Below are 25,651 nucleotides of genomic sequence, written 5' to 3' on the forward strand. Positions count from 1 at the left end.
AATGTGTACAATAAAGTTTTTCAACAATATGCGGTCAGGCAGGCCTTAGTCACTAAATCACGCACTGAAAGACAGGGAGTAACAAAGAACAAGAAGTAGTGAGGGAAGAAATTGAATTCAGAATGTTGCCAGTGGGAAGCTGTGCAGTTAACCAATGGGCAGTATTCAGTTTTCATTTTTCTTCAATAAAGCCTCTTTTGGCTATAACTCAGTAATAAACCAAGGACAAGCTGATTGTTGCTGTAGCTCCTTGTGCAGACTTTGCCACTGTGTGACAACCCCCCACCCCCCACCCCACAGAAACAGGGTTTATCCCAAAGTGAGATTATATAATATTACTATATTCAAAGATAATAATGTCTCTTGGCACACATTTATCAGCAATTTAACACTGCTACAAAGAGATTGGTTTGTGTACTTCCTGATAGGCTTCTCTGTGGACAGCAGAGCCCACAAGGAAATGCAAACACAATGGTGATGAGATACAGCCACTCTGGGTGTGTGACAGACACTTTGAATTGAACTGAGTATACACCAGTCTTTGTCTGTGTTCATAAAGTCATCACATCTTGCCACTAATCCTAACATTTGGTATCCACCAGTTCCAAAACCGCCTGTCTGCTTCAGAATCATGGGAGCCTGGAGCCATTCGCAACTACAAATGATCCCACAATTAATTCTGATTATCACAGTTACTATGTGTCACTTTTTAAATATGTTATAATGCAGGATGTTGTATAAATACCTGGAGTGTAGAGTATGTATCCTTCACTGTCCAATATAGAGGCCCACCGCTGGTTCTGTCACTCTCACTATTACAAGGGAAACAATGAGAGGAATGTAGAGAAATATACACTTGAAAAGGACAGCCTGAGCTTTATCTTCAAGCTTTGGACATCTTATTGACCTCTTATTTGAAAAGCTCAAGCTCTTCCCCACATTTAGTTGTGTTGCCATGTTACACAGTCAACCTAATTCCACTGACATCCTTCACGGAGCTGAACATTGTCTTACTTCTTCTGTTTTGCTTCTAAACCAGGTCTTTCAGCAGTTTGGTCTCTGTATTATTCACCACTGTTTGAGGTACATGAAATATTTATAAGTGTGATCTTTCTAACCTGCCTCAGTTGTCTTCGCTAGGTGCGCTCTATTGCAGATGTAGCCAGCACATTTTGCTTGTAAATCTTGTTCTGTATCTATTGTTAAAACTGTGAAGAGCCTGACAAGTCAAATTAGCAGCTGAAGAAGTTCAAAAGTTTAAATCATGGAGTGTATTTTTAACCAGGTTCAGTGCATTGAAGTGGAATCTTTGTGGGTTCTCTCACCCTCTCTCCTGCTGTCTCCTGCTCACTCACACACACAAACTCTAGAAGTTATAATTATAACACATCAAACCTGGTTTCTTAGGTGGCTGCTGCAGCTGGGCGGAGATTCGGTTTGATATTATGAATAAATCCATTGGATCGGTTTTACCTGCTCTGTGTATTGGACCGGTGCGTTTAACTGTAGAGCATCTGCTTATTTTACAGGTGCATGCTTGGCTGTTTGTGTCTGATGTTGTTCGGTTCTGCAGTTGTTCATTTCAAAGATGCGTGCGATGCTCAGTAATCAGTCTTGATTGCGCATCATCATTCGTGAGGCTACTGTACACTGAGCCTTTTCTCGCTTCTCAACACTGAGGCCCTTTGAGTAAGTAGCGCCTGCTACATGAAATTCACTGACCAAGTGGTAAGCAGGATGAAAAAATTCAATTTGTCAAGGCCTGCCCTTTTCAGTACACACAATGTGCAGCTTAGGCCAGCGGGTGTGAAGCGTAAGGGGAACACGTATCAGAAGATATTTTGCAACTGCTTCTTCATGTTCTTCTAACATGCATTTCGTGTTGTAGAGCAACATCACACACAGCTTCACTGTATCATTTTTCACAGTTTAAATTGCCTGGATGATCTTAACCAAATAAGCAATTTCACCATGAGAAAGACCTGCTATGCAGTGAGACACTGAAACGTGGTGTAGTGTTTGTTAGCTGGGTGATAATATGATCCATATGTTTCAATTCAAAACAATATATCTTAAGGGGCTGAGTTTGGCAAGTAATCTGTCCTATTTCTGAAGAAACTTTAAAAGAATAGTTTGTCATTTTGGGGAAATATGCTGACTTGCTTTGTAATTGAGTATCTGAGCCAAAATATTGGTACCATTCTCCAATCTGTAGCTGCTTATCTTATGTCTCATTTGATTACTTTGTGCATCAATCAAAACTTAAAATCAGTTTACATTTTCAAACGGGTGTTATGTGGACGAATATTGGAGGAAACCTTGTTTTCACTGTGAGTGTGCCAAGAAAGCAGCTGAGGTTGCAGATAGGCTCTTAGCCAAGAAATAGTCTAGGACATAATCTCCCATACAATGGAAATTGCCATATTTTCACCTCAGTTTCTGTTTGGATTTAACAAACAAGATAGAAGATGATAATTAGTGAGCTTTAGAGGTGCTTTAAGGTAGAATATTGTTATTCGGACAGTCGGCTTCCTGTATTTCTTGTCTTTATTCTAAGCAAGCTGGCCGCAGGAACCGATGGACACATAGGGGAGTAGTATTCTTACATAACTTAAGAAATGAAAAGTATGGAAATCTTTTGTTGTATTTCTCCAGCTTGTGATTAGTTCTTTGAAGCTATCCGCGTCTCCCCGTCTCTCACAAGCACTCGTGAAAACATGACAAAAAGACTAAACATCTGAATTTGCTATACTAGTGCATCCTTTGTGAATTTTGAATGAGAGTGTTGCTCAGTCACAGAGTGCATTTGTGTGGCATAATTTCCCTTTCATCCAAAACGCCACATGGAAAACATCATGACAACAAGAGAGCTAATGAGGTAAACATTTAACGAACAGGGTCAAAGGAATGCCTCCATGTGCTGTTGAATATGCATTAATCCTCTGAATTTAGTGACACACTTTTCAACTAAAATGCCTGTTCCCTTTGCCTATTTTTTTTTTCCCTTTCCTCGCCTGTTAATCTGCAGTGGCACTTTCCATCAGAGACACCTTCCTCTTCAGCGGTTACTGTGAAGATTCAGACAAGATATGAGCTCCACTTCTTGATACATGTTTGATGAATCTTTTTTATGCCGCTTCTGGGATACAAGCATAAATGTGGGAGATCTTGTCTGGAAAAAAGGTACAAAAGATGGGAGGTGTCCAAATTTGTAATGAGGCTAGCAAGGCTCTCCTGGCTCACGAGCTAACTAGGGCATCTGTAATGAGCATGCAGAGAGAAGACACTGAGGCATGTGGCAAACTTGCAGTGAGCCACAAGCTGTAACATCAGCTGTCCAGTGGATTTTAGGAGGAAGAAGGTGTCAGTCATAGCTCCTACTCAACAGGAGAGACTGAACAAATGTGTTAATTATCACTCCCCTCAGACCTTTTCCCAGAAACTCAACTAGATAGATTTTTTTTTTCATCACAGGGTAGATATAGTTTCACAAGGATTTCAGATGGATGGTGCAACAGCCGGCAGTGCTTGTCAGCAGGGGAAAGCACAAACACTGTAAACAGAAGGCTGAGTAAGTGCCCATTATTTTGAATAGAAACCATTCACAATCTATTATTTGTTCAACACATTTTTGCACTGGCATGTCTTTGCATGTAATGACATTACAATATTGTCCTGTGTTATTCTGCTAATTACTTACATGCAAACAACAATAATAATACAATAAACAGTTGCACGTACAATCTGATGCTGTCGCATTGCCAAAGTGACATGCGATGGCAATTTTCAAACTAATAATCTGAATCCAGTAAAATATTTACGAAGGCAAATGAGCTTTGCTGGCTCTTAATTAGTGAGAACCTTAAATAGGATGCTTATGAATTATATTAATTAGCAAAATCCATCAAAGGGCCTTGATGTTATATTTCTCTGCCAGTCTGTGGCAGAGGCCGTTTGTTTGTGTTAGCTTTTTATTTTTGTTTATCCAGGCGCATACATGCGCACTTCCACTGTTGACTGATAACTTAATTAGTGAAAGAGAAGTAAACAAGTGAGATTTTAAAAGCATGTTTATGTTTTAAAGTTAAGTCTATACTTTTAATTATAGTTCTTATTACTTCGCTCATCATCCTGACTCATTTGATTGTGGAGGAGTCAAATGTGCCAATGACAAACAACAGAGTGTAAAGTACAAGAAAATGCAGCCCCTGCAGTTAACTTTTCACTGAACGGTTTCTTGTCACGGACATTGTATAAAATAAATCGATGTACCTAACGTAACTAATGACTGAAATTAGTGTTGCGGTCATAGATCTCGATGTGGGTGTATATTTCATTGAACCTGGAGTGTCAGTGAAGATGCTGCACATGAAAGAATTGCTCAGGTAGAGGGTTTTATATTGGATCTGCAAGCTGGACCACCTGAACTTTGCCCCAAGGACGTTCAATCTTGAAAGTTGCCAAATCCAATTTTTTCACTGTAGGCATTCATGACAGGTGCATGATGCAATGGAAGCAGTGAATAGTTATCCCTGTTACGTTAGGTGGTGCTTCTGCATCTGATGCTATCTAACAGTGATTCCCAGCAGCAGCTTGGTTTAATATCCGTTTTAATCGCCTCTTGAGAGTTAACACAATAGTAGATACATGAAATCCTCACATCCAAAATGTCACTAGTTCTGGAGCCGTTACACATTTTTATTCTCGTGACTTCATGGTTCATACTGTACATGGGATATGCTTTCACCTCAGGAAAGCCAAAATCCCAAGTTGTTGGAAAATTCTGTGAACCCTCTAGGCCCTGGGCTGAGTGCATTATCGCTGCTCCTGGCCCATGATGAGGAGAGGTATCGATCTTATCCTCCGATGAAAGCCCTCTGTGCACCTCTGCAGGGCTTAGAGTTGGCTGAGGCAGGATGTACAGTAATGAGAGCAGTAGAGAACAGAATAGGGGGACCAGCTTATTCCTAACAAGGATGGAGACCTTTACACTAAAGAAAAGAAAGAAGCAAGCTGGGCATTTTTTAACCCTCTTCCTCAAGCCACTCTGTTCTTTCTTTCTCTGAGCACAGTTTAGGTCTTAACCACACCATGCACTATAGCCTTGATGGTCTTATCTGGAATTTAGGGCTCGAGTGGGAATATATCTCAGGACAGACTGTCTGAAAACTAAATTTGGTTTGCTCCCACTATGAAGTCAGAAGAGCAGTGGAGGTGGCCTTAAACGATTAAAAGCATTTCTCAGAGAAAGTGGTTGCAGCTTACCCGAACTGAAGAGGGTAGGATACCTCTGGCTGGGAAGACAGATCCCCAGTCCTTTGAGCTCCGTGGTTGAAGGCTTTTGTGGCCACAGAAGTTGTTTTTATGACAAGAACTCCAAAGAGGGAGCTTTGTGTGTGCAGGCCTTTGAGGTGACGATGCCGTTTGGTGAAACCTCACAGTGGCCAGAGCTCAGCCACACCACGCTGATTATGGGTGCTGACTTTGGGCTGTGAATGCTCGAGGTTTTCAAGAGATTCACCCAGAGCTTTAATCATATTGTATAGTGGTGAGAGTGGCAACGGAGTTGAAACAAACAATGTTTCATACCCAAAAAGCTGATGACTGAGATAAAGAAAAGAGCACTGCAGTACCTCTGCATATATATTCCCTACTGAGAGTCTGATGAGATCAGAAATAGGCAACGTTTATTTTAGTGTCCAGAAAAAATAGGTGCTACTGGAACCTGAAAGACAATACACCTACATGCAATCATAAAACAAACTATTTCTTCTGTCGAAGAAAGCACTTTGCAAAATATGCTTAATTCTTTCTTATAGAAAGTTACATGGGAAGATCACCATTACTGCCATGTTTATAAAGCAAATATGTATGCTAAGCTAGTTGACTGCTGGCTAATACCTGATGGTTTCTGTTGTCCAGTACATCCAGTCCCTATTGCATCAGTGGTTCTTCATGTCCCTACAGTACTTTAGGAGAACAAGCCATATGTCTCAATTTTTGGCACTGTTTTTTCAGACGTTTCAGTACTTATAACATCAATGTTACTCTGTTAATATTAGAATTTCTTTGCATTTTGAACTGTGATCATTGGTCCCTCCTGCCAAGACAGTCTGCATTTGGTCAGCATTTATGGGTAAGAGTGAAGGGAAGAGGGAATGAAATAGAATTCTCTGTAAACTTCAACACAGACTGACTGAGAAAGCTGGAATTCCAGTGGAATAAAATGACCTATGTTTGTTATAAATGCTGGTCTGTCTGAGTCCCGAGATCAACTCATTATAAAAGAGGAATAACATGTTGGATTTTTGTAAAAACTGGCCCATTTCTCCTCAATTCCACTAGCTGCTAAACACTGTTTAACTCATTGAGTTAGGACATTTAAAGGACTGCCCTCAGCAATAAACTGTCTTCATAGAAGCTCCTAAGGTTCCTCTGATCTTCACATATCCCAACAACGAAGGCCAAGATCTCCTCTCTGTGGACAAGTTCCTCCCAAAAGCTTTCACAGTCTTGGTGTCCATCATGCTCTCTGTTGTCAATACTCATGTCGTCTATTTGTTGTGCTGCTTTTCAGATCTCTCTCTCTTCTGTCTCTCTCCTCTCTGGCGCCTTTTAATTCCAGTCCACATTCCTGTGTGTTCATTTTCTCCTCTTTGGGCCTTTATTTTTTTATAGAGCTTTTTCTGAACAGTAGGCTTTGTATGCATTTGGCTTTTCGAAGACCACACTGTCTGTCTTCCTAGTCTTCCATGGATATTTAGTGTTTTCAGCCCTCTCTAAACATCTCCTCTATCTTCTCGCTTTCCTCTCCCAGAGGCCAAAGCAAGTTTATTCCCTCTAGCTATTACATCCAATTAGGAGGAGTGAGAGTTTCACCCCTCCTTCCTTTCTACACTAACAATGTTGAATACAGTGGAATGAGTCAGGGCTTTCTCTTCTCTTCTTTGATGTGAACAAATTACACTTCAGATACACGCTTGGCAAGGAAACAGAGATCCAGTTCACTCTTTCAACTTTGGATTCTTTGTCATTTGGTGAACAAAAAGACACACATTGGAAGAAGAGACCATTTGGTGTGGATAGATTCCGTCTTTTATTTCAACGTTTCTCCTCCAGCTTAAGAAATACTCACTTAAGCTTGCATTTGAATAACAATAGTTTAAATATATGTGTATATATAGTGATATAAGTATAAGTGGTCGCGAACTGTGATCATGTCATGTTTGTGATCATGAGCCCAAAGCTCTGAGCACATGCTTTTCTCTGTGTTTCCGTGAACAGTTTAAGCTGTTCTGATAGTATTCATATCAGTTATACAGACTTACAGAGATGTGGTTTCCCATGGTTTTTCTTCTTTCTGCAGGTCATGCATGAGCCAAATCTCCGCAACAGCAATTCCTCTACCTTTAGAGGCCCATCAGTTGAATGTAAAGCAGCACTGCATATGGGAAGAATTGTTGTGATGACCTTTAAACTCCTTGTTCTTTTGCAAAAATCCATGGTCTTCAAAACATTTTAAGTTAACATCATGTGGTTTTGTTCCCCTACAAAACCATCTACAGGAAGGTATCTAAAGAGATACTCAAAAAACAGTGTGATCCAAACACACAGCTTGATGAAAGAAACTGAATAGGAACACAGTTTTGGTTGAGCATTTTATCCCCAGTATTGTGCATCGTACTGTAGGTGTGAGAACTAAATCCTTTAAAACAGATGGCAGCTCTGGTAGGTGTTTGCATTAAGTGTATCCAAAGCCCATGACAGCAGCTTCCTGTGCCACAAATGATAAAGATAAGATAAGATAAGATAAGATAAAGTTCTTTATTTCTCCCCACTCCAGGGGAAATTTACATTGTTACAGCAGCTTATGTAACAGTAGACATAGTGATAAGAATAAAAGAATAATAGAACAATAGTAATAATATTTACAATATATACAAGGGTGACAGATGAGGGTAAAGTGGCTTAACAGAAAAAATAAAAATAAAGTTTAAAAGTGCAGAGATGTGCAGTGCAAGAATGTCAGTGCAAATTTTATGGTTTGGGGTGGTAATGATATAGTCCAGTTTATGTTAACATCAGCCAGTGATGCTGATGTTGTAAAGTCTTATAGCAGATGGAATGAAGGACCTGCGATAGCGCTCTTTCTTGCAGGGTGGATGTCTTAGTCTGCTGCTGAAGGAGCTGCTTAAAGACCCCACAGTGTCATGCAGTGGGTGAGAGGGATTGTCCATGATGGATGTGAGCTTTGCCAACATCCTCCTCTCACCCACCTCCTCTATGGAGTCCAGGGAACAGTCCAGGACAGAACCGGCCCTCCTGACCAGTCTGTTTAGTCTCTTTCTGTCCCTTTCAGTGCTCCCTGCTCCCCAGCAGACCACTGCATAGAAAATAGCAGACGCTACCACAGAGTCATAAAATGTCCTGAGCAGAGTCCTGCACACTCCAAAGGACCTCAGTCTCCTCAGCAGGTGGAGACGACTTTGGCCCTTCTTGTACAGAACCTCTGTATTGTGTGTCCAGTCCAGTTTATTGTTGAGGTGAACACCCAGGTATTTGTATGTGTCCACCATGTCAATGTCCAAACCCTGGATGTTCACCGGTGCAGTCCGGGGTGTCCTCCTCCTGCTGAAGTCCACGATCATCTCCTTCGTCTTACTGGCGTTGAGCTGCAGATGGTTTCGCTCACACCAGTCCACAAAGTCAGAGATGACCGTCCTGTACTCCCGCTCGTCCCCCTCAGATACACACCCAACAATGGCTGTATCATCGGAGAACTTCTGGAGGTGACAGCTCCCAGAGTTGTAGTGGAAGTCCGATGTGTACAGGGTAAAGAGAAAGGGGGAGAGCACTGTCCCCTGTGGGGCCCCCATGCTGCTGACTACCACATCAGACACACAATCCTGAAGCCTCACGTACTGTGGTCTGTTGGTGAGGTAGTCGATGGTCCAAGCAGCCAGGTGACAGTCTACTCCCGCTCCTTCAAGCTTCACCCTAAGCAGAGAAGGCTGGATGGTGTTGAAAGCACTGGAGAAGTCAAAGAACATTACCCTCACAGTGCTGCTGGGTTTCTCCAGATGAGTCAGTGATCTGTGCAGCAGGTAGATCACTGCATCATCCACTCCAATGTTCGGTTGGTAGGCGAACTGCAGTGGATCCAGATACTGGCTCACCTGGGGACGGAGGTTCTTGAGGACGATCCTCTCCATGGTCTTCATCAGGTGAGAAGTGAGGGCCACAGGTCTGAAGTGGTTAGGCTCCCTGGGGTTCCTGGTCTTAGAGACAGGAACCAGGCAGGAAGTCTTCCATAACAGAGGAACCCTCTCCAGAATCAGGCTCAGGTTAAAGATGTGCAGCAGCACCTGACAGAGCTGGTCTGCACAGTCTCTAAGGAGTCTGGAGCTGATTCCATCAGGACCTGCAGCTTTCCTGGTCTTGATCTTTTTAAGCTCACTTCTCACCTGATCAGCTGTTATGGAGAGGCAGGGGGAGGGTGGCAGGGGGAGGGGTGATGGTGGTGGTGGGGGGTGAGACGAGGAGGGGTGATGGGGCTGTATGCAGAGTCCGGAGGTGGTAGAAGACGGGGATGGGAGGAGGGGTGCTGTTGGTGGTGTTGGTGGTAGAGAGCTGAGGTGTGAAGAAGGAGCTGGCTGGTTGGTGCTTTGATGAGAGGGGGGAGGAGTGGGAGCAGAGTCGAATCTGTTAAAGAACAGATTCAGCTCATTGGCCCACTCCTGGCCTCCTGCTGCAGCTCCCCTCTCATGGCCTCTGCTGTAACCAGAGATGGATCTCAGGTCTCTCCAGACCTCCCTTGTGTTATTGTCCTGCAGGTGAGATTCCATCTTGGTCCTGTAGCTGGCCTTGTCCGCCTTGATCTTCTTCTTTATCTCCTTCTGCACCCTCCTCAGCTCCTCTTTGTCCCCAGATCCAAAAACCCCCCTCTTCTCCTTCAGCAGGGTCTTCAGTTCCAGGGACACCCAGGGTTTGCTGTTAGAGAAACACCGTACTTTCCTGGTCGGTACGATGTTCTCTGCACAGAAGTTAATGTAGTCCGTAATAGTGTCCGTCAGTGAATCAATGTCCTCCCCGTGTGGACCACACAGCACATCCCAGTCTGTGGTCTCAAAGCAGTCCTGCAGCGCCTCAGTGGCCTCGTCAGACCACTTCTTCACATACCTGGTGGTGGGGGGTTGTTTCTTCACCATAGGTATGTAAAGCTGGAGCATGTTTGACTAACAGTTTGGTGTATTATATGAGTTCACAAGTGATCAAATATGCCTGTTTTACAACTGAACCGAAGATTTAAAACAGAGAGAAAATCCTCGGTATGTTAAAACCCAAATGGAGCTTTTTAAAAAAAAATGAAAGAAAAAGGAATAGACAATAGAAGTTAACCTTTAGAGCTCCATCTCCGATAATTGAAGTAAACAGTGGTTTGTGATACAAAGGGAGTGGAAAATTACCATAAAATTTGTGGAAACAGCTTGAGCTGCATAATGGGGTCCGTGTGCTCTAGCACTCAGGGAGCTTATTTGCTTTTGTTTATTGGTTGTACACACTTTGGCAGAATTCAACTTGCATACATGAGGTTGAAGACAGCATTTACATTTCGGCCTGACCTGTTCTAAGATGGTGGCGGTCTGTCTTGCTGTTACTGCTGTTGTTTCCTCACCTTCACATTTAGCCTTCTTGACCTCATCCCTTCAGTTTTCTTCTTCTTGACACTGTTGCATTCTAAATCTATTTTTCCAGTACTGATTTGAATACACCGGTCAAAGTAATATGCAGTGATGTGGCCTTTGCATATTAAAGCAGTTTTCTAGGTTTTATTGCAATGCTTCAGTAATTTTTTCTTTGCAGTTCTTTTTTTTCAAAACACATGAAAACAAAACAATCAGTGCAGGTATTTGTCGGAAATTCTTTATTTCCCCCAAACACTTGTGGGATGATCTGTAATTTGGACCCTAATCAGTAAAATGTCTGGTTTAAGACACTTTTATGGCATTTTTCTTAAATGATAGACATATTTAGATATAAGACCATTTCTGCAGCATGGAAAGAAACAAAAATAAATTGAATTTTTGTATTTTACATTACTACATATAAATCTTTTCTCAGTAATGTGTAGGTTGCTGGATTATGCCATCTGACTGGGTTGCAAACTGGGTTGCATTAGGTTCAGGCAACATATACATTTTGGTTAAAATAGAGAGAAAAATGTGTCTTTGGCTATTGTACTACTAGATAGGATATGCTGATGACAATTGCATTTAGAAGATTTTTGTTCACACATTCAGTGTCAGCATGCTCTGACATGCAAAATATCTTCATTAACATCATCCATCCATCCATTATCTATACACCGCTTAATCCTTACTAGGGTCGCGGGGGGGGCTGGAGTCTATCCCAGCTGACTCGGGCGAAGGCAGGGGACACCCTAGACAGGTCACCAGTCTGTCGCAGGGCTACATACAAAGACAAACAAGCACTCTCACATTCACACCTACGGGCAATTTAGAATAATCAATTAACCTCAGCATATTTTTGGACTGTGGGAGGAAGCCGGAGTACCCGGAGAGAACCCACGCATGCACAGGAAGAACATGCAAACTCCATGCAGAAAGATCCCGGGAAAGCCGGGACGCGAACCAGGGACCTTCTAGCTGCAAGGCGAAAGTGCTAACCACTACGCCACTGTGCAGCCCTTCATTAACATCATTTCCTCATAATGCTGACAGCATTACGGTCATGATGCCATTTCCTTGGAATTGTATTTATTGGTGCATATTAGTTGTACGTAAAAGTGAAGTGTGGAAATGCTTGAGAAACATCATCTCCCTGTCAAAAGTCCACTGCTGCACCGCCACGATTATCTGTTTCTCTGTGAAGGTGTCTCATTAAAACAGAGCTGCAACTGCCATTTAGTTCAGAATTATTTTTGTAGGAGTAACAGTAATAATTTGTAAACGAATGGTTTTGCTATCGCTCTGGATGGTACCCCATATGTTTCAGTTTGCTAACTGTGGAATCTTACAAAATCTCAGAATTTGTACGCAACTTCGGTTTCCAGCATCAAAACAGTATAACTGTCAATTTTGTCTGCTTCTATATTCTTGAGATTGCCTCCTATGTGATATAGACAATCAATACTGACCAAAGCACTATTGAGAACATACATTATTTGCTGACACTTGGTTTTTCACACTGATACTTAAGAGCAGACTTTGAAAAACATATTGATTCCGTGTCGAAAACCCAGTATGAATCAGACCTTGGATATGTCTGCGCTCTGTATTGACTACATTACAAAAACACTTTCCTGTAGATTGTCTGATCCAATGGGCTTTTGCTTAGAATAGCAATTTGATGCTCTATTTGACTGAACATCCCTTCCGCAAACAATCACACACAATATACACTACAGTCTGAGCTATTATGGATTTTTAACAGTTTTACGTTTTGTTTTGTCTTTTTTTCATTCCAGTCAGACACACTTGTAAAAAGGAAGATGACTCTCAGGCTTCATTTTAGCTCAGAAAATGTTTTGAATTCAAGCAAGAACACAATATGTACACTGCAAACCTTTTTGAATATTCTGAATATGTTTTCATTTGTTTTAGGTGCTTGCAAGCACTGATAGTAATACATATTAACTGAGTCTCTTCAGTCTCTTCTGAGTGAAACTAACATGTAAAAACACAACAGAGATACGTTGTTGTATTATATTTCAGTACATAATTTCTTACATATGTATTTTATTTAGCACATTGAGCCTAAAGAAGAGTAAAGCTGCATTTACTGTTTGCAGCTTTGCAGTTTGATTTAACATTTTCTTCTGCAGAGTCTGCTTTATTTTGTTGACTCTACTGTAGCCCGTTTTGAATTTTTATAAACTCATTAGAATTGTGAAACAGAGCTGCCATCTTTGCTTTATTATAGATTCCCATAATGCAATGTTTTGGCACCGCTTTCACATTATGAAATACAGCTATAAAGCAAAAATATTATGCACTGTTGGCCATACTGCAGTTGTAGCATTTGCCAGAAACCTTGCAATACAGTGTTGTTGGTTTTTTTTTTCATATTTGTAGCCCTGTTTATTCTCAGTATTCTTACTTTTATGTCTTATTACTTGCTTAAAAGAGGTTGAAATGGTGTGTAAAGCATCTCTAGAAGCCAGATATAAGGAGTAACATCCCTGATCTCATTATGGATAGAACTTTTTTCCCCCTCTCTTTCTAAACCACATGTCAAAGAGCCACTCGTTAATGGAGGACTTTACCCTGCACTCCTGCTCCACTGACAAAAAAGTAAAATGAGGATGGATGGGTTATTTACTTACGGAGAGATGGTGTTTACCACTCCACTTGATATAAGGGGGTATGCTACTGCACTTCCTTGTCATTAGTTGGAAGACAACTAATGATAAGGAAGTGCCTCAACAATGCCTCCCTAATTATTGTTGGTATTGTGTCTGTGAGTCATTTCACAGTTAGCCACCCACTCCATAGCAAGATGATATAATGTTAATAAGCACTGCTGTGATGGAACAAACACTTTTAAGGGTGATGTTATGTGGGAGATAGATGTGCAATGAGCATCTGCTGGTGGTTAGAAAGTGAGAGTGTGTGTGTCTGTGTGTGTGTGTTGGTGTGTGTGGGTAGGGCGTACAAGGAAAGGTGATATCTGTAGTGCTAATGTAGCTCATGTACACAGGCAGCCATATGTGCCACTGTGCAGCTAACTAAATCCTCATTTGCAACCACACACTTTGGACATTATTTTCCTTTATTGCCCGTAAGAAAGAGTGAAATGATACATAAATTCAGAAATGAAATCTGACAGGGTTTACTGTATTGCCAGCTGGGCTGAGTCCTGTAATTGTCTTTAGAGCAAATCAACAAAAAGCCCCAAGTGTCTATGCACTTTCACCAGTCTACAGTACTTTTCCAAATATCCTAACCATGTAATTTGAGTGACATTAAAACTTAGTGAGTGGAAATGCTTTTTGGCTGAATTGTGTCACTTATATAAATGAGAACTCTTACCTAGAATTACCGTTTCAACTAGTGTGTAACAATTTGTGACATTCTTACTCTGCAGCTGCCTGGCAAGTTGATTGTGATAATTAATACTGCTCATTTATGGATGAAAACACATGGAACATTTTAAACTGCGACTTGAGTCACGCACTAATTAAATGCAGGTCTGCGGCAAATTAAACTGGTTTGTGTGATGATTTTATGGACTTTTAAGCGACTATATCCTGATTAAAACAGCTTGTGTCTCCTACTCACTGCCAAATGTTGGGAAGGAAGCATGAAAACTCCAACAAAAGTTTTTTTACTGCTTGAGATTCATAACTAGAGACACTTGACAGACACAAACAGGATTTGTCAGCCTCAGCGAGTGGTGTCTGGGCTGCCAGCATTAGCAGTGACAGCCGACTGTCATTCTTGATGCTACACTGCTAAATGGGAATACAATCCGTTACCCAGATTGTTTCTGACTTTGTCATGGGTCGACTGGCCATGAAGGCAAGAGTGATAAGCTTTACAGAGCCCTGATGTCTGGTGAAAGTCAGTTTTACTTGTTGGGATTTCAGGTGCTAAACTCCAACTAAATTAGACTAAAGTTTTGCAATGAAATCAATGTAAAGAAAATTATTGCAATCAGCACATACAGTTGCTGAGCTCAGTGGTTCAAGTTACAACACAACCTGCTATTTTGGAGCATTTTCTTCCTTTAGTTTGTCATCTCCTAAACAAAGGAAGAATTGTCATGTAAATGTGAAGGGCAGCAACTGCTACAATATAAAGCACTCGCTAGATGTCAGAAACTCCACTCTTGTAAATGTTGTCATATAGACCCTCCTTTTAACTGCCTCCTTTTAACTGCAATTACAATGAAGTTCATCTACAACCTTTCCAGGATACAAAACATCCATCAGGTCAGTGCTGTCAAACGCAGCATTATGAAACTGATGCTGTCTCTGCGGCTGTGTAATGCACCGCTATCATAATTACAGTTATTGCAATCATTCTGTTGACCGCTAACCCACACAAAAGTAGGTACATGAAATCAGTAATGTTTTCTTTATTATGAAAGCTTTATGGGGTTGTAGGGTTAATGCTAATGCTACTGAAACAACACTGGGAAAGTACATGAAATATTTCATGCAACTTAGTCCAACTAAAAACAATAAACCTAATGGACAAATCTTTTCCTAAAATTATACATATTTTTCTCTTTAACCCTTAGAACCTGATGAACACACTCTGCATCCAAATTCACACCCTGTCTTTTAAGGTGAATTGCTGTCAAAGTATTTCTACAGTGAGGTGTAGCAAAAATGTAATGAAACTAAATGAGTTGACCTTTCCAGTGATGCCAGTTGCTTGACTGTGTGACAAAGTTGTGACGAGAAAAATCATTTAGAAATATATCAAATGCAGTAGTTTCAATCTGCATACAGCTCTGCATCCATCTCTGTACCATCACTGTTGTTTGAATGACTCATTAAGTCGACATTGCATAGATATGGAAGCCATATCCCATGAAAGAGCACAGCCGGGGCTTTGTAATAACACTTGCCAGATATTTGTACATGCAGTACTGAAGTAATAATGATATGAAGACAAATCACACTTCACCCATTTTTACATTTCTGCTTCTCACTTGAATAAATCACAAAGTCTCTATCAATTCACAACACACTGCATATTAAACTAAACAGCAGAACTTACCAAGTAGTATCTGTAGTCAAAAGACAAGCACAGGTGAGCAAATAGGCAGTGGTGATCCCAGACTCTTGGGGATCACAGGCACTGGTACCATTGGAAGTCCCAAAGTGGCCAATGTGCCACGTACAGCCCCCTCTTACTCCCTTTCACTTTTTCTGATTCCATTTCTAGGAATTTGTCAGCTTCCGAAACTGAGGTGATCCAGTGCATTTCACACTTTCATTCACTTCAAGTGAACCATCTTCCTGTTGACACTTCATACAAGTCACACCTACCTTCTGCTCTGTACACCTTCAAACAGTTGAGATGAAAACCAAAATTCTTGCCATTCATTTTGTCTTAAAATGTTCTGTTAAAAGGCAGCATATGGCAGTCATCGTGTCCGTCCCAAGGCCAGGACTCTATTGTCTCATTTTACTGAAATTCTAGATAGATTTTGTTCTAAAATATAGCAGATGGATTTCATAAATTAGCACATGAATAAACAAAAACTCTGATTTTTGTTGTTGAGTCCTTGTTTTCAGTTATTTCTCTAAGCAAAGTTACTGAAACAAACCCGCTTCTACAGAATAAAAGGACCGTCTATATTTCAGCATTTTCCTGTCATTGTACCTTAATGTTTTACTATATGCATGCGTATTCTTACCCGTATTTGAGTATCTATGTACTGTAGCTGTGCTTTTTTTGTATGGTTTTTATACTTGTTCGTCCTGTGCACTGAGTCCTCTATCTTCACTGAACACCTTGAGGTCATATCAGTGCTGCGCTGGACAGGCTGGCTGGTTCCTATTTAGATTATGGATGGTTATTACTGCCTCCTGGCTGTCAGTCAGATTAAACCAATATGTCCCAGGGTGGAGGCTTATCATGCTACAGAGAGGACTGTCTCCTGGGATGGAGGAGGGGCCATTTAAATAAGTCATCTCCAGAACCTTCCATGTTTTACAAATTTATTAGTGCAGTCTCAAGATGCATCAATGCATCAGGTGTTTATTGTACAAAATGGAGCAGGATGTTAGGCCTTGTCCTTGTCTGTCAGCCTGTCTCTCTATCTACTGCATGTAGATGGGTAACAAATTAAAGCAAAAACCAGCATGAAGTGCCCTTGTTAGGCACCACGTGCTGCCAGAAAGTCCTCAGTGTGCCTTGGCATTGATTCTACAAAGTGTCTGGAAATCTACTGGAGCGATGAACAGCATTCAACCAAAAGATATTCCCTCTTTTGGTGTTTGGTTTTGATAATGAGGTTGGTGGAGAGCGCTTGCCAATACATCGGACCAGAATTTCCCATAGGTGTTCAATAGGCTTGAGATCTGGTGGCTGTAAAGTAGGGATGTTGATGATTAATTGTTAAATAATTATTTTTAACAGATTGAAAATGTGTTAACCAACAGGGCAAAAAACGAGGGAGACAAGGGAGATGTCAGAAAATGTTTTGTAGATTTATTGTAGTCCCTGTTTAACACTGTAGCGGCCCACAAAGTTCGTCATTTGGAGTCATGGCAGGTCTGCGTTGGCTCACAGAGAGTATTGTAGGAATACCACCATGAAAAAGTCTGTTGAGATGCTTAATACCTTCTGGCCAGATTTTCGTCTTGTATGCAAGTTCAAGGACACTAAAACAGTGTCACTAAGGTCCAGTGGCTGATTGTATACGTCATTAGAGTAGCTCACAGGTCGCTGGAGCTGCATATGTCACATTACAGTTGCATTAAGACATGGAATGATGTCAGCTGAGTTTATTTGGTGTTGGTGATTGATCAACTATTCAACAAAGTGGTTCCCAATAATTGATTAAGAAAACTGTTCAAAATCTGTACCCCTGCTGAGAAGGAAAGAGCATATGATTGACATCATTTTCATTCTGTTCAAACCACTCATCCCTAGTGCCCTGTGGATGGGGCATTATCATCCTGCAAGAAAGCACACCCGTTAGAGGAGAAATGTCAAGAGACATAGATGATCGCTTAGAACTACTTTGTATTGACTTGCAGCTTCTCATCCCTCTAAAGGGAACATGTGGACCCAAACCATGCCAACAAAATGTTCCCCACAGCACAACAGAGCCTTCAGATTCCTTCATGGTTGGGGTCAATTGTACAGTCATTTACTTTCTGTACATTAATGACATTAAAACCATAACCATGAGAATTACATTGTGTATATATCTTACATTAAAAAAAAGACATTAAACAGAACCGACTGCAGTGTAAGTGCTTATATCACTGGATTTTTTAAAAATGAAGCAGTGACACAGAGGTGGTAAATCACGATTGTTTCAAGAATCTTTATAGATCTCTTTATAGCTCTGCCGTTGAAGGAAATACACTGGTTTGGCTTTGATGATAACTTTTATGGTGAGACTCAGAAGATTGTTAGATTTGTAGGATTTTATGAACAGAAACAGTTTGATGCTCAAAGAACAATTTTATTCATTCGTGTTGGCAGGATATGACTATGACAAAGTTGTTTTAGTTTTTTGTCATTGCAAACAGTACATGCGCGAACATTGTCCTGCTTTTCTACTGTCCTTGTAAGCATGTTGATTTATTTCATATTTTTTTTTCTTTGCAGCACAATATTAAATCTGCTTATTGTGGAATATTCGCGGCAGCGGCTTTACCTGCTGGCTGAGACTGACAAGTAATTGTTCAAATCAGTCTGTTAAGTCATTTCTTGAATGACTGACTGAATAATATTGAGTAAATAATATTTCCATGCAAGACTTTGTATGATAATAATTGCTTCTCTAAATAGAATAATAACAGGGTGTTGCAACATGAAAGCAAAGCACCTCTGAAATCCTCACGTTTAAATTAAACTTGTATAGCGCGTATGACTGTTCCAAAGATGGTAATATTACAATACTCACTGCTGAATGTATTTTTTCCAGACCTTTAGGTGTCATTCACGTGTATGACCAAACAACCAAAGCTGTTGTTGCCATCACCTCTGACACACTTATTACCACACAATAAAATAATTACCTGTGAGATTCAGCCAGCTTTGTCTGCAACTACAGAGTTGGTGTTTATCCAGCTCTGGTAATATGGTTCATTAATTTGCTGTTTTAGCAGAGCCACATATATCGCTCATCTTATAATCTATGTATTTATTATTTATTTAAAGTGGGAATGCATTTGTGTCTTGTTAGACAGTAGATTATTGATGTTCATGTCCATGTGAAATAAGCCATATGATGCAACTCACATTGGGTGTTTTGACTCCTCTATAGGAAACGCCAGCAAATGAAGACATACATTTTGTCAACCCAGTGTATTGTATGCTCAGTATTTTTTTATGCACTCTTATGATTCACCACTTCAGCACTTGGATAAACAAAAAAGCCTTCCTTTAATGTATCTCTGTCTTCTCAGCATGTCTGTTTATGTGTGGGTGTGAATAGTTGTCTGCACTGTGAGGCATATGTTTCTTGGGGTTTTTTTCTTCTTTTTCTTCTGAGAGTTTGCAATTGTGTGTGTGTGTGTGCGTGCGTGCGTGCGCGCGCGCGCGCGCGTACAATGCATGTGCCAGAGGTCTTGCAAGTGTTCGTCTTGACCTTATGGTAAGAGAGGAAAGGAAATGGAACAAAGAAAACCGCACCAAGTGAAGCGTGGAATGTGCTTGGTTTGGGGATTACATTGGCCCATGTGCATGGGAAAACAGCGAAGGGAGCTTCTGCTGCCAGACAGATGAGAGGTTGAGAAAGTGCTCGGTTTTGGCTCTGTGTGACTTCAGTTGAAGTTTTCTCTCACATTTAAAGCAGTGTCAGAGGCTGCGGTTCACTCTGTAATTCTGTCTGTTTATCACAATTGTGTCTAAGTTTATTATTTTCCTCTTCAGCTTTACAGATGTTGCTTTCTGGATTGAAATCACGTCCCAGGCTTGTCCAAAGTTTCTCAAAACAAAAGTTCATATTCAGTGTATCTGCTAAATCTCTGGACAGTTACCAGATGCACTGACTACAGACATCCTCCCCAGAAATAAGGCTAGTATTAAATTAGATAGGCAATATACAGTAAAAAATACTTTAAAACCCTCTGAGAGCACTCTGTGAAGTGATTTGATTTTCACATCCAAAAACACCACAGGGAACACAAGCTGACAAAGCGCTGATGTGTGGTTTGCAAAGAGGAGAAAGTATCTTCGCTGTGCATGTTTCCCTGTGTTATGATTAGAAATGAGACTTGATTAGTTTTCCAAGATGGATTTGGATGCATTGGCAGCTGCATGAAATCCAGGCATTCCATAACTGTCTGCCGGTCTGCTTTGTGATCTATGTGGCCTAACACTCTCCATATGCTAATACCTTATTAGTATTCAGTGTTGTAGATGAAAACCTGTGCATGACATTGAATCATACTTTAATTAAGCAAGCACTGGTAAGCAGTATCATTAGCTATTGAGAAATAAACATGCATATTTAATGTGTTCTGGAAAGCTGCAAATCCTAATGCTTCCTGACTGTGTTTGTCCATCCATCCATCCATCCATCCATCCATCCATGAGGTGAAACACATTTCTGATCAGTCCACAACAATAATGGCAATCTCATTTGTCATCCCTAATGCCCTTGGTCTGCTCTCTCCGTCGATGTGTCCAGCTTTCAGGCACATTTTTTGGAGCAAATTCACAAGTAATGATGGAGATAGAGGGCCACGGTAATGATGGTAGACAGACGAAATCTCAGCCAGGGAGCTGGACTGGGAGCTAGCGATGCAGCAAGCAAGTATATATGTATGTATGTATGCCACAGGGGCTAATACAGCGGTCCACAATGATGAACACATATTAGTCAAAGGCAACTGACAGGACATAGTGTATAAATGGTAGATGGGCTCAGACACAGTGCCAGGTTATGTGTCATGGCAGCAGTGTGGAGTATTTTTGTTGGCAGGATGTTGTACCCTACAGGTAGCAGGTGTCTCAGGCTTTGCATACTGTATGCTCCAATGAATTACATGTCAAATGTTACTGCACATATGGAAGCGCACAGTGCGGTTAATAATATAGTTAAATCAGCACTGTTACATACAGCTGCAGCACTAACTACTGTGACATAGTTGTGATAAAGCTAATATATATTTTTTTTTCTCTCTTCCCCTCCTCCCTTTTTTTCCTCCTTTGTGTCTCAACAGCAGCAGATGGTGAGGAACCAACTTCAGCAGGTGGGAAATTTTTATGCTTGGTAACGTGATTTCCTTTTATTTGTGTTTCTGTGTTTGTGTGAAGAGCTGGAGATAGGGAAAGGGAGGGAGAGAGCTGGTTCAGTTTTTAAATCTTGGCCAAGCCCCTATTTTCATTACTATCAGTATTGGGTAAGCAACTTGGAAAGTGTAGTGTGATGAGCTACCAGTAACTCTACATTAGATGAAGCCTCACTGCACAGAAATTACCTCCAGAGAAATATAGTAAGCCAAGTTTCACCGACAAAACAGGCATCTTTTCCGACAAAGTAGTTTACAATGTCAGAGGCTACTATTTTATTACTCCGCCAAGGAATGCGCCATAGTTATGTGACAATCATCATTGGTTTGTCTGTCCGTCTGTTTGTCTGTCTGTTAGCAACATTACTCAAAAAGGGACTCACGGATTTGATATGAAATTTTCAGGGAAGGTCAGAAATGACACAAGGACCAATTGATTAGATTTTGGCAGTGATGTGGCCTATTATCTGGATCCACGGATTTGTTAAAGATTTCTTTGTCATTGCGAGACGGTGGCATGGCGTCACTTAACTATGACTACAAGTGAACACTACGTCAGCTGCCTGGTTACGATCACATGATTGGGACTTATGTGTCCGAAATTATACAAGGACCAATCGATTAAATTGTAAGGGTGTTTTTCAAGGCCCATCAATTCCCGCCGCCGCATATTTAGGTCACACGATTCGGTATCCTTAACCTTAACTTGACCCTTAAAAGACCTTCGCTGCAAAAAATCTATTTGATTCAGGAAACAGTAATGTTACCACCACCGTGCTGATAAGCAGCTAAGCATAGCACCACTACTTGTAGCAATGCTGCTGCCAACACAGTACTACTGTGTACTGTGTACACAGTACTTTTGCGCCATTGTTTTTCACTACAAGTGAAATATTCTGAATACCTGAGTATTTAGTATTATTTCCAGGGCTGGTTATGAAAATCGCCCCGTGTGTCAGGGCCGATTTTTATAATCCATTAACTCAAGAGCGGCATCAATCTACAGCAATTTCACTAACTTTATCTTAGAGTTAAATGCATTGCATCCATAAATGCATATCATTAGCATCAATCTGAATGTACTGTGTACCCGCTCCCCAAGGAGTGCATTGAGTGTATTTTGTGCTGCTTTTGTTTGCATTTAACAGGTAGTGAAGTACAGGTCGTAAAATATCATACAGACCTTCCTCAGAATGCATATTTGGTATTCAGAAGTACTGCGTCTGATTATTCAAAGGACTAATGTAACGAGGGTTTTATTACAAAAGCAAGACCACAGAGAACAACAGTAAACAAGAACCTGATTTATCTTCATCAGTGATGTAATTAAAATGTCACTTCACATCCTGGAGAAGTACTGCAACTGAATACAAACTTCCTAGTTCTAAGTGCATCCTCAGCATCTAATTGTCTTTGTCTGTTTCTTTCATTAATATTAATCCCTGCTGGTTTATTTGAGATCAAGTAGGTTAAAACAAGAATGATTTATTTAGATTAAACATAATACCCCAGGAATCCGAGTAATTTGTTATTACATTGTGAAGATTTGTGTAATGTCTAATCATTTATAATGAAAGCAAATCAAAAAAATAGAGACATAGATAAACATATTCACACACGCGCGCGCGCACACACACACACATTTATATATTTTCTGAATATACTATATATTTGTTACGACAGCAACTTTTTCAATTACACTTAAAGTGGATATTGAAAAGTTTAATTTCACACAATAAACAACAATTTAAATGCAAATTGAATGTCAGTGTTCTAACTTTTTCAGTGAAGTTCAAAGTCAGAAATTGCAGCTTCCATTTAATTGTCCAGTGGAACAAATGTCACATGGCAGCGAAGCTGAAATTCTCAAGGCAGCATATTTATAAAAAGTTCAGTGACTACTTTAACAACATATTAAATTTGCCATTTCTTCTCTTTTTCTTTTCTAAAATAATGCCTCTGCTCACTTACATTAGAAAGGTTTTGCAGTTATTACTAAGTATGATATTTCAGTCTAAATTAAAATGAAATCTTTTGGATACAGATTGTTAGCATCAGTGTTCTCTGTCTGGCTTCTGGAACAAATAACTGCAATAAATCTTGTTGTCTCAGTCTTTCCAAAGCTTTTATTTTCTCCTATGTGTTGTACACATTTCAGATCAGAACAGAGAGAATGTGGCAAACAGCACAAGAAATAATTATCGGATTTGAAAATGACCTGAATTAGGTGTGACTTGTGACCACTGACCTGGAACTGGACTGAGAGAGAAAATAGGACAGGGCGATGTGGACGGCCAAATTACTTGTGACAGGTTTGAAGAATTTAGTGTATCAGCTACGCTTTAGCAACCTTCGTATCTTTAATCTACATATTCACATGCATTGTCTGCGCTTTTATAAATAGAGGAGGGAGGGTTCCTTCAGCATGTTTCATCTGGTCCTGTGTGCATGTCCATGTATATTTTATTGTGCTGTCATGTAGTCTGTGAAGACTGGCCAAATATCTACATGCCATCTGAAGCTACTATTAAAACTGAAAGTTTGAGCTTGAGAAGGACAACCTGCTTAGTGTGCTAAATGGAACGTATAATAGCTTTCACAGAGGAATAATGGAATAATACAATGAGGAAATTGATTGGCCACATTTTATCTACATAAGGTGTGATTTTTTTTTTCTGTACGTCCAGGTCTATTCATATTTTCAGAAATATTTGATTAGAGTAAAAATACAAATTATATAAGCAATCTTACCTTGCCCTACCTTTGCCATTTTGCTGCAAAAATTGCATGGAGAAATAGTAATGGCTGGGCTGAGTGTGACGGCGAATAATAATCGAAAATGTACTCAGCAAACAGAAGATGTAGGAGGACTTTTTTTCTTGCACTTAACTAAATTGTCTTTGCTCCTTCGTTTCATTATTGTTACCTTTTGATTTGGATCGATTCCTAAATCACACCTTTACTAAGCCATTCACAGTCCTTGTGAGCATGAGAAGCTGTTCCATGAGAATGTTAGTATGTTAAATGATCATTACCATTTTCCTAATGGAGTTTGACAACATCCGTTCTCTCAGATTGTTGCATGCTCAAAACAATTTATTGGCGTTCGGCACCATAGATGAGCTCATTGTGCGCAACATTTATTCCTCCATATTGAATATCAAAGTACAACAACAATTAGAAGCAAAAGGTGCAACTGTAATTTTGCTGTTGTCTACTAGCTTACAACATTTACATCGACTTCCTCTGTGCTGATGTATACTCCAGCACACATGTTACTTATTACTATATATTAGATACAATATGTGCTATAATATCAAAAGCCACATTCTAACTTTACATTGAATGTCAGAGAAAACAAGAATCTCAGTGATTAATTGTTTATCAAGTGGAATTCAGTCTTTCTGTTGTGGCTTTATGTTTTTCAAAGTTGGAGGAGTCTTACTTTTTGCCAGATGTCTGGCCTAACATTAGTCCTCTACATCCTCTTTGTTCCTGGTATTGATAAAGCAAAACTCATTTCATGCCTGCAGTGGCCTCTGTGGTATGAAGGGTGATGTTTTTCAGAGAAGGAGGAGGAGGAGGAGGAGGAGGAGGCTCTGTGAGGGATTGTGGGGGCTGCACAACCTACATGTAACCTGGGGGAAAAAAAAAAAAAAGTTTCTTTTAAATTGAATTTATCGTGCCACTGTAAGTGCCCATACGAATATTATAAATGCACAATCCTAGCGGTTGCGGCACGTAGAGTCAAAATACCACGGATGCCACTGAGATCGTTGGAGAGATATCTGAGCCTCAAGATTAAGTGGATAACTAACGATCTGCAAATAGAACAGACAACAGTGGTCCTTCAGAGAACTGACTGAGGCGAGCCTCTGTCTGATTTCCAGAAATCTTATTGGGTTACTGGGAATTTCTTTTATCACGGACAAGTTGCTATTGCTCACAAATATTAGAATCAGAGCATTTTTTTTTGGCGACTCTTGGGAGACGAGGTACAGCTCTGACATTTTCACAGCATTTAGTCACTGACAAGACAGCCTCCATTTCCTCATTTCTCTGGATCTTCCTGGAATGATGCTCATCTTCACTGCGACCTTTCCTTTTGGATATGTGTTTGACATATTCCAGACCATTTTGTTTCTGTGCGATTCTTACTACATTCTCCTCTAAGTGCATTTGTCTGATGTTGTCAGATGCTGATGGACTGAAATGGCAGAGTGGCAAGGGCACAGAAGAAGAGGCCAAGGACTCACTAAAAGCCTGGCCGTATAGTGGTTCATGCTGAGAGGCTAGATGTAATGTTGGCGGTTCGGTGCCAACTTTCATCAGTCGAGGTGCAGGATGGGTGCAATGACCATGAGCCCAGGAACCAGTGAAGCCATCATAGAAAAGGAGGCTGGGTTAAAATAGATTTGACACAATTAGGCCATGTCAGATTTCCTCTGTGATGTGGATGGGTGCACATGCAGAGCTGAGGAGCTTGAATGTAAATTTTGCACCCTTGAGGCAGATAAAATGTGTTTTGTTTTGTTTTTTTTATGAAAGGTTAACAAGGTGGCTGATGGGCTGGCTTGTTGCCGTTAACTCGGTGCTATGCAAGATGGAGAAATGGGAATTGAAATTCAGAGCTGACAGTTTAATTTTCAGGGGCGATTTCCATTGGCATTCATTTCAGCTCTGTCATCCACGTATCTA

At 40.5% G+C, this 25,651-nt stretch overlaps 1 protein-coding gene across 3 annotated transcripts in view; it reads left to right on the forward strand.

Moving 5' to 3' along the window:
• The window catches only part of LOC111581162 (EGF-like repeat and discoidin I-like domain-containing protein 3), a 103,627-nt gene that overhangs the window by 7,878 nt on the left and 70,098 nt on the right, over nucleotides 1-25,651 (forward strand). Inside the window, exon 2 of one of the 3 annotated variants that reach the window (XM_055011524.1) lies at nucleotides 20,888-20,914. The exons of 1 other annotated variant lie outside the window; for it this stretch is intronic. In XM_055011524.1, coding sequence (XP_054867499.1) covers nucleotides 20,888-20,914 — 27 coding nt within the window. Of the gene's footprint in view, nucleotides 1-20,884; nucleotides 20,915-25,651 lie in introns of all 3 variants that reach the window. One more of the 3 variants, XM_055011523.1, reaches the window with a different exon arrangement.

Source organism: Amphiprion ocellaris, chromosome 6 (assembly GCF_022539595.1).
Source record: "Amphiprion ocellaris isolate individual 3 ecotype Okinawa chromosome 6, ASM2253959v1, whole genome shotgun sequence".
Classification (NCBI taxonomy): Eukaryota; Metazoa; Chordata; class Actinopteri; family Pomacentridae; genus Amphiprion; species Amphiprion ocellaris.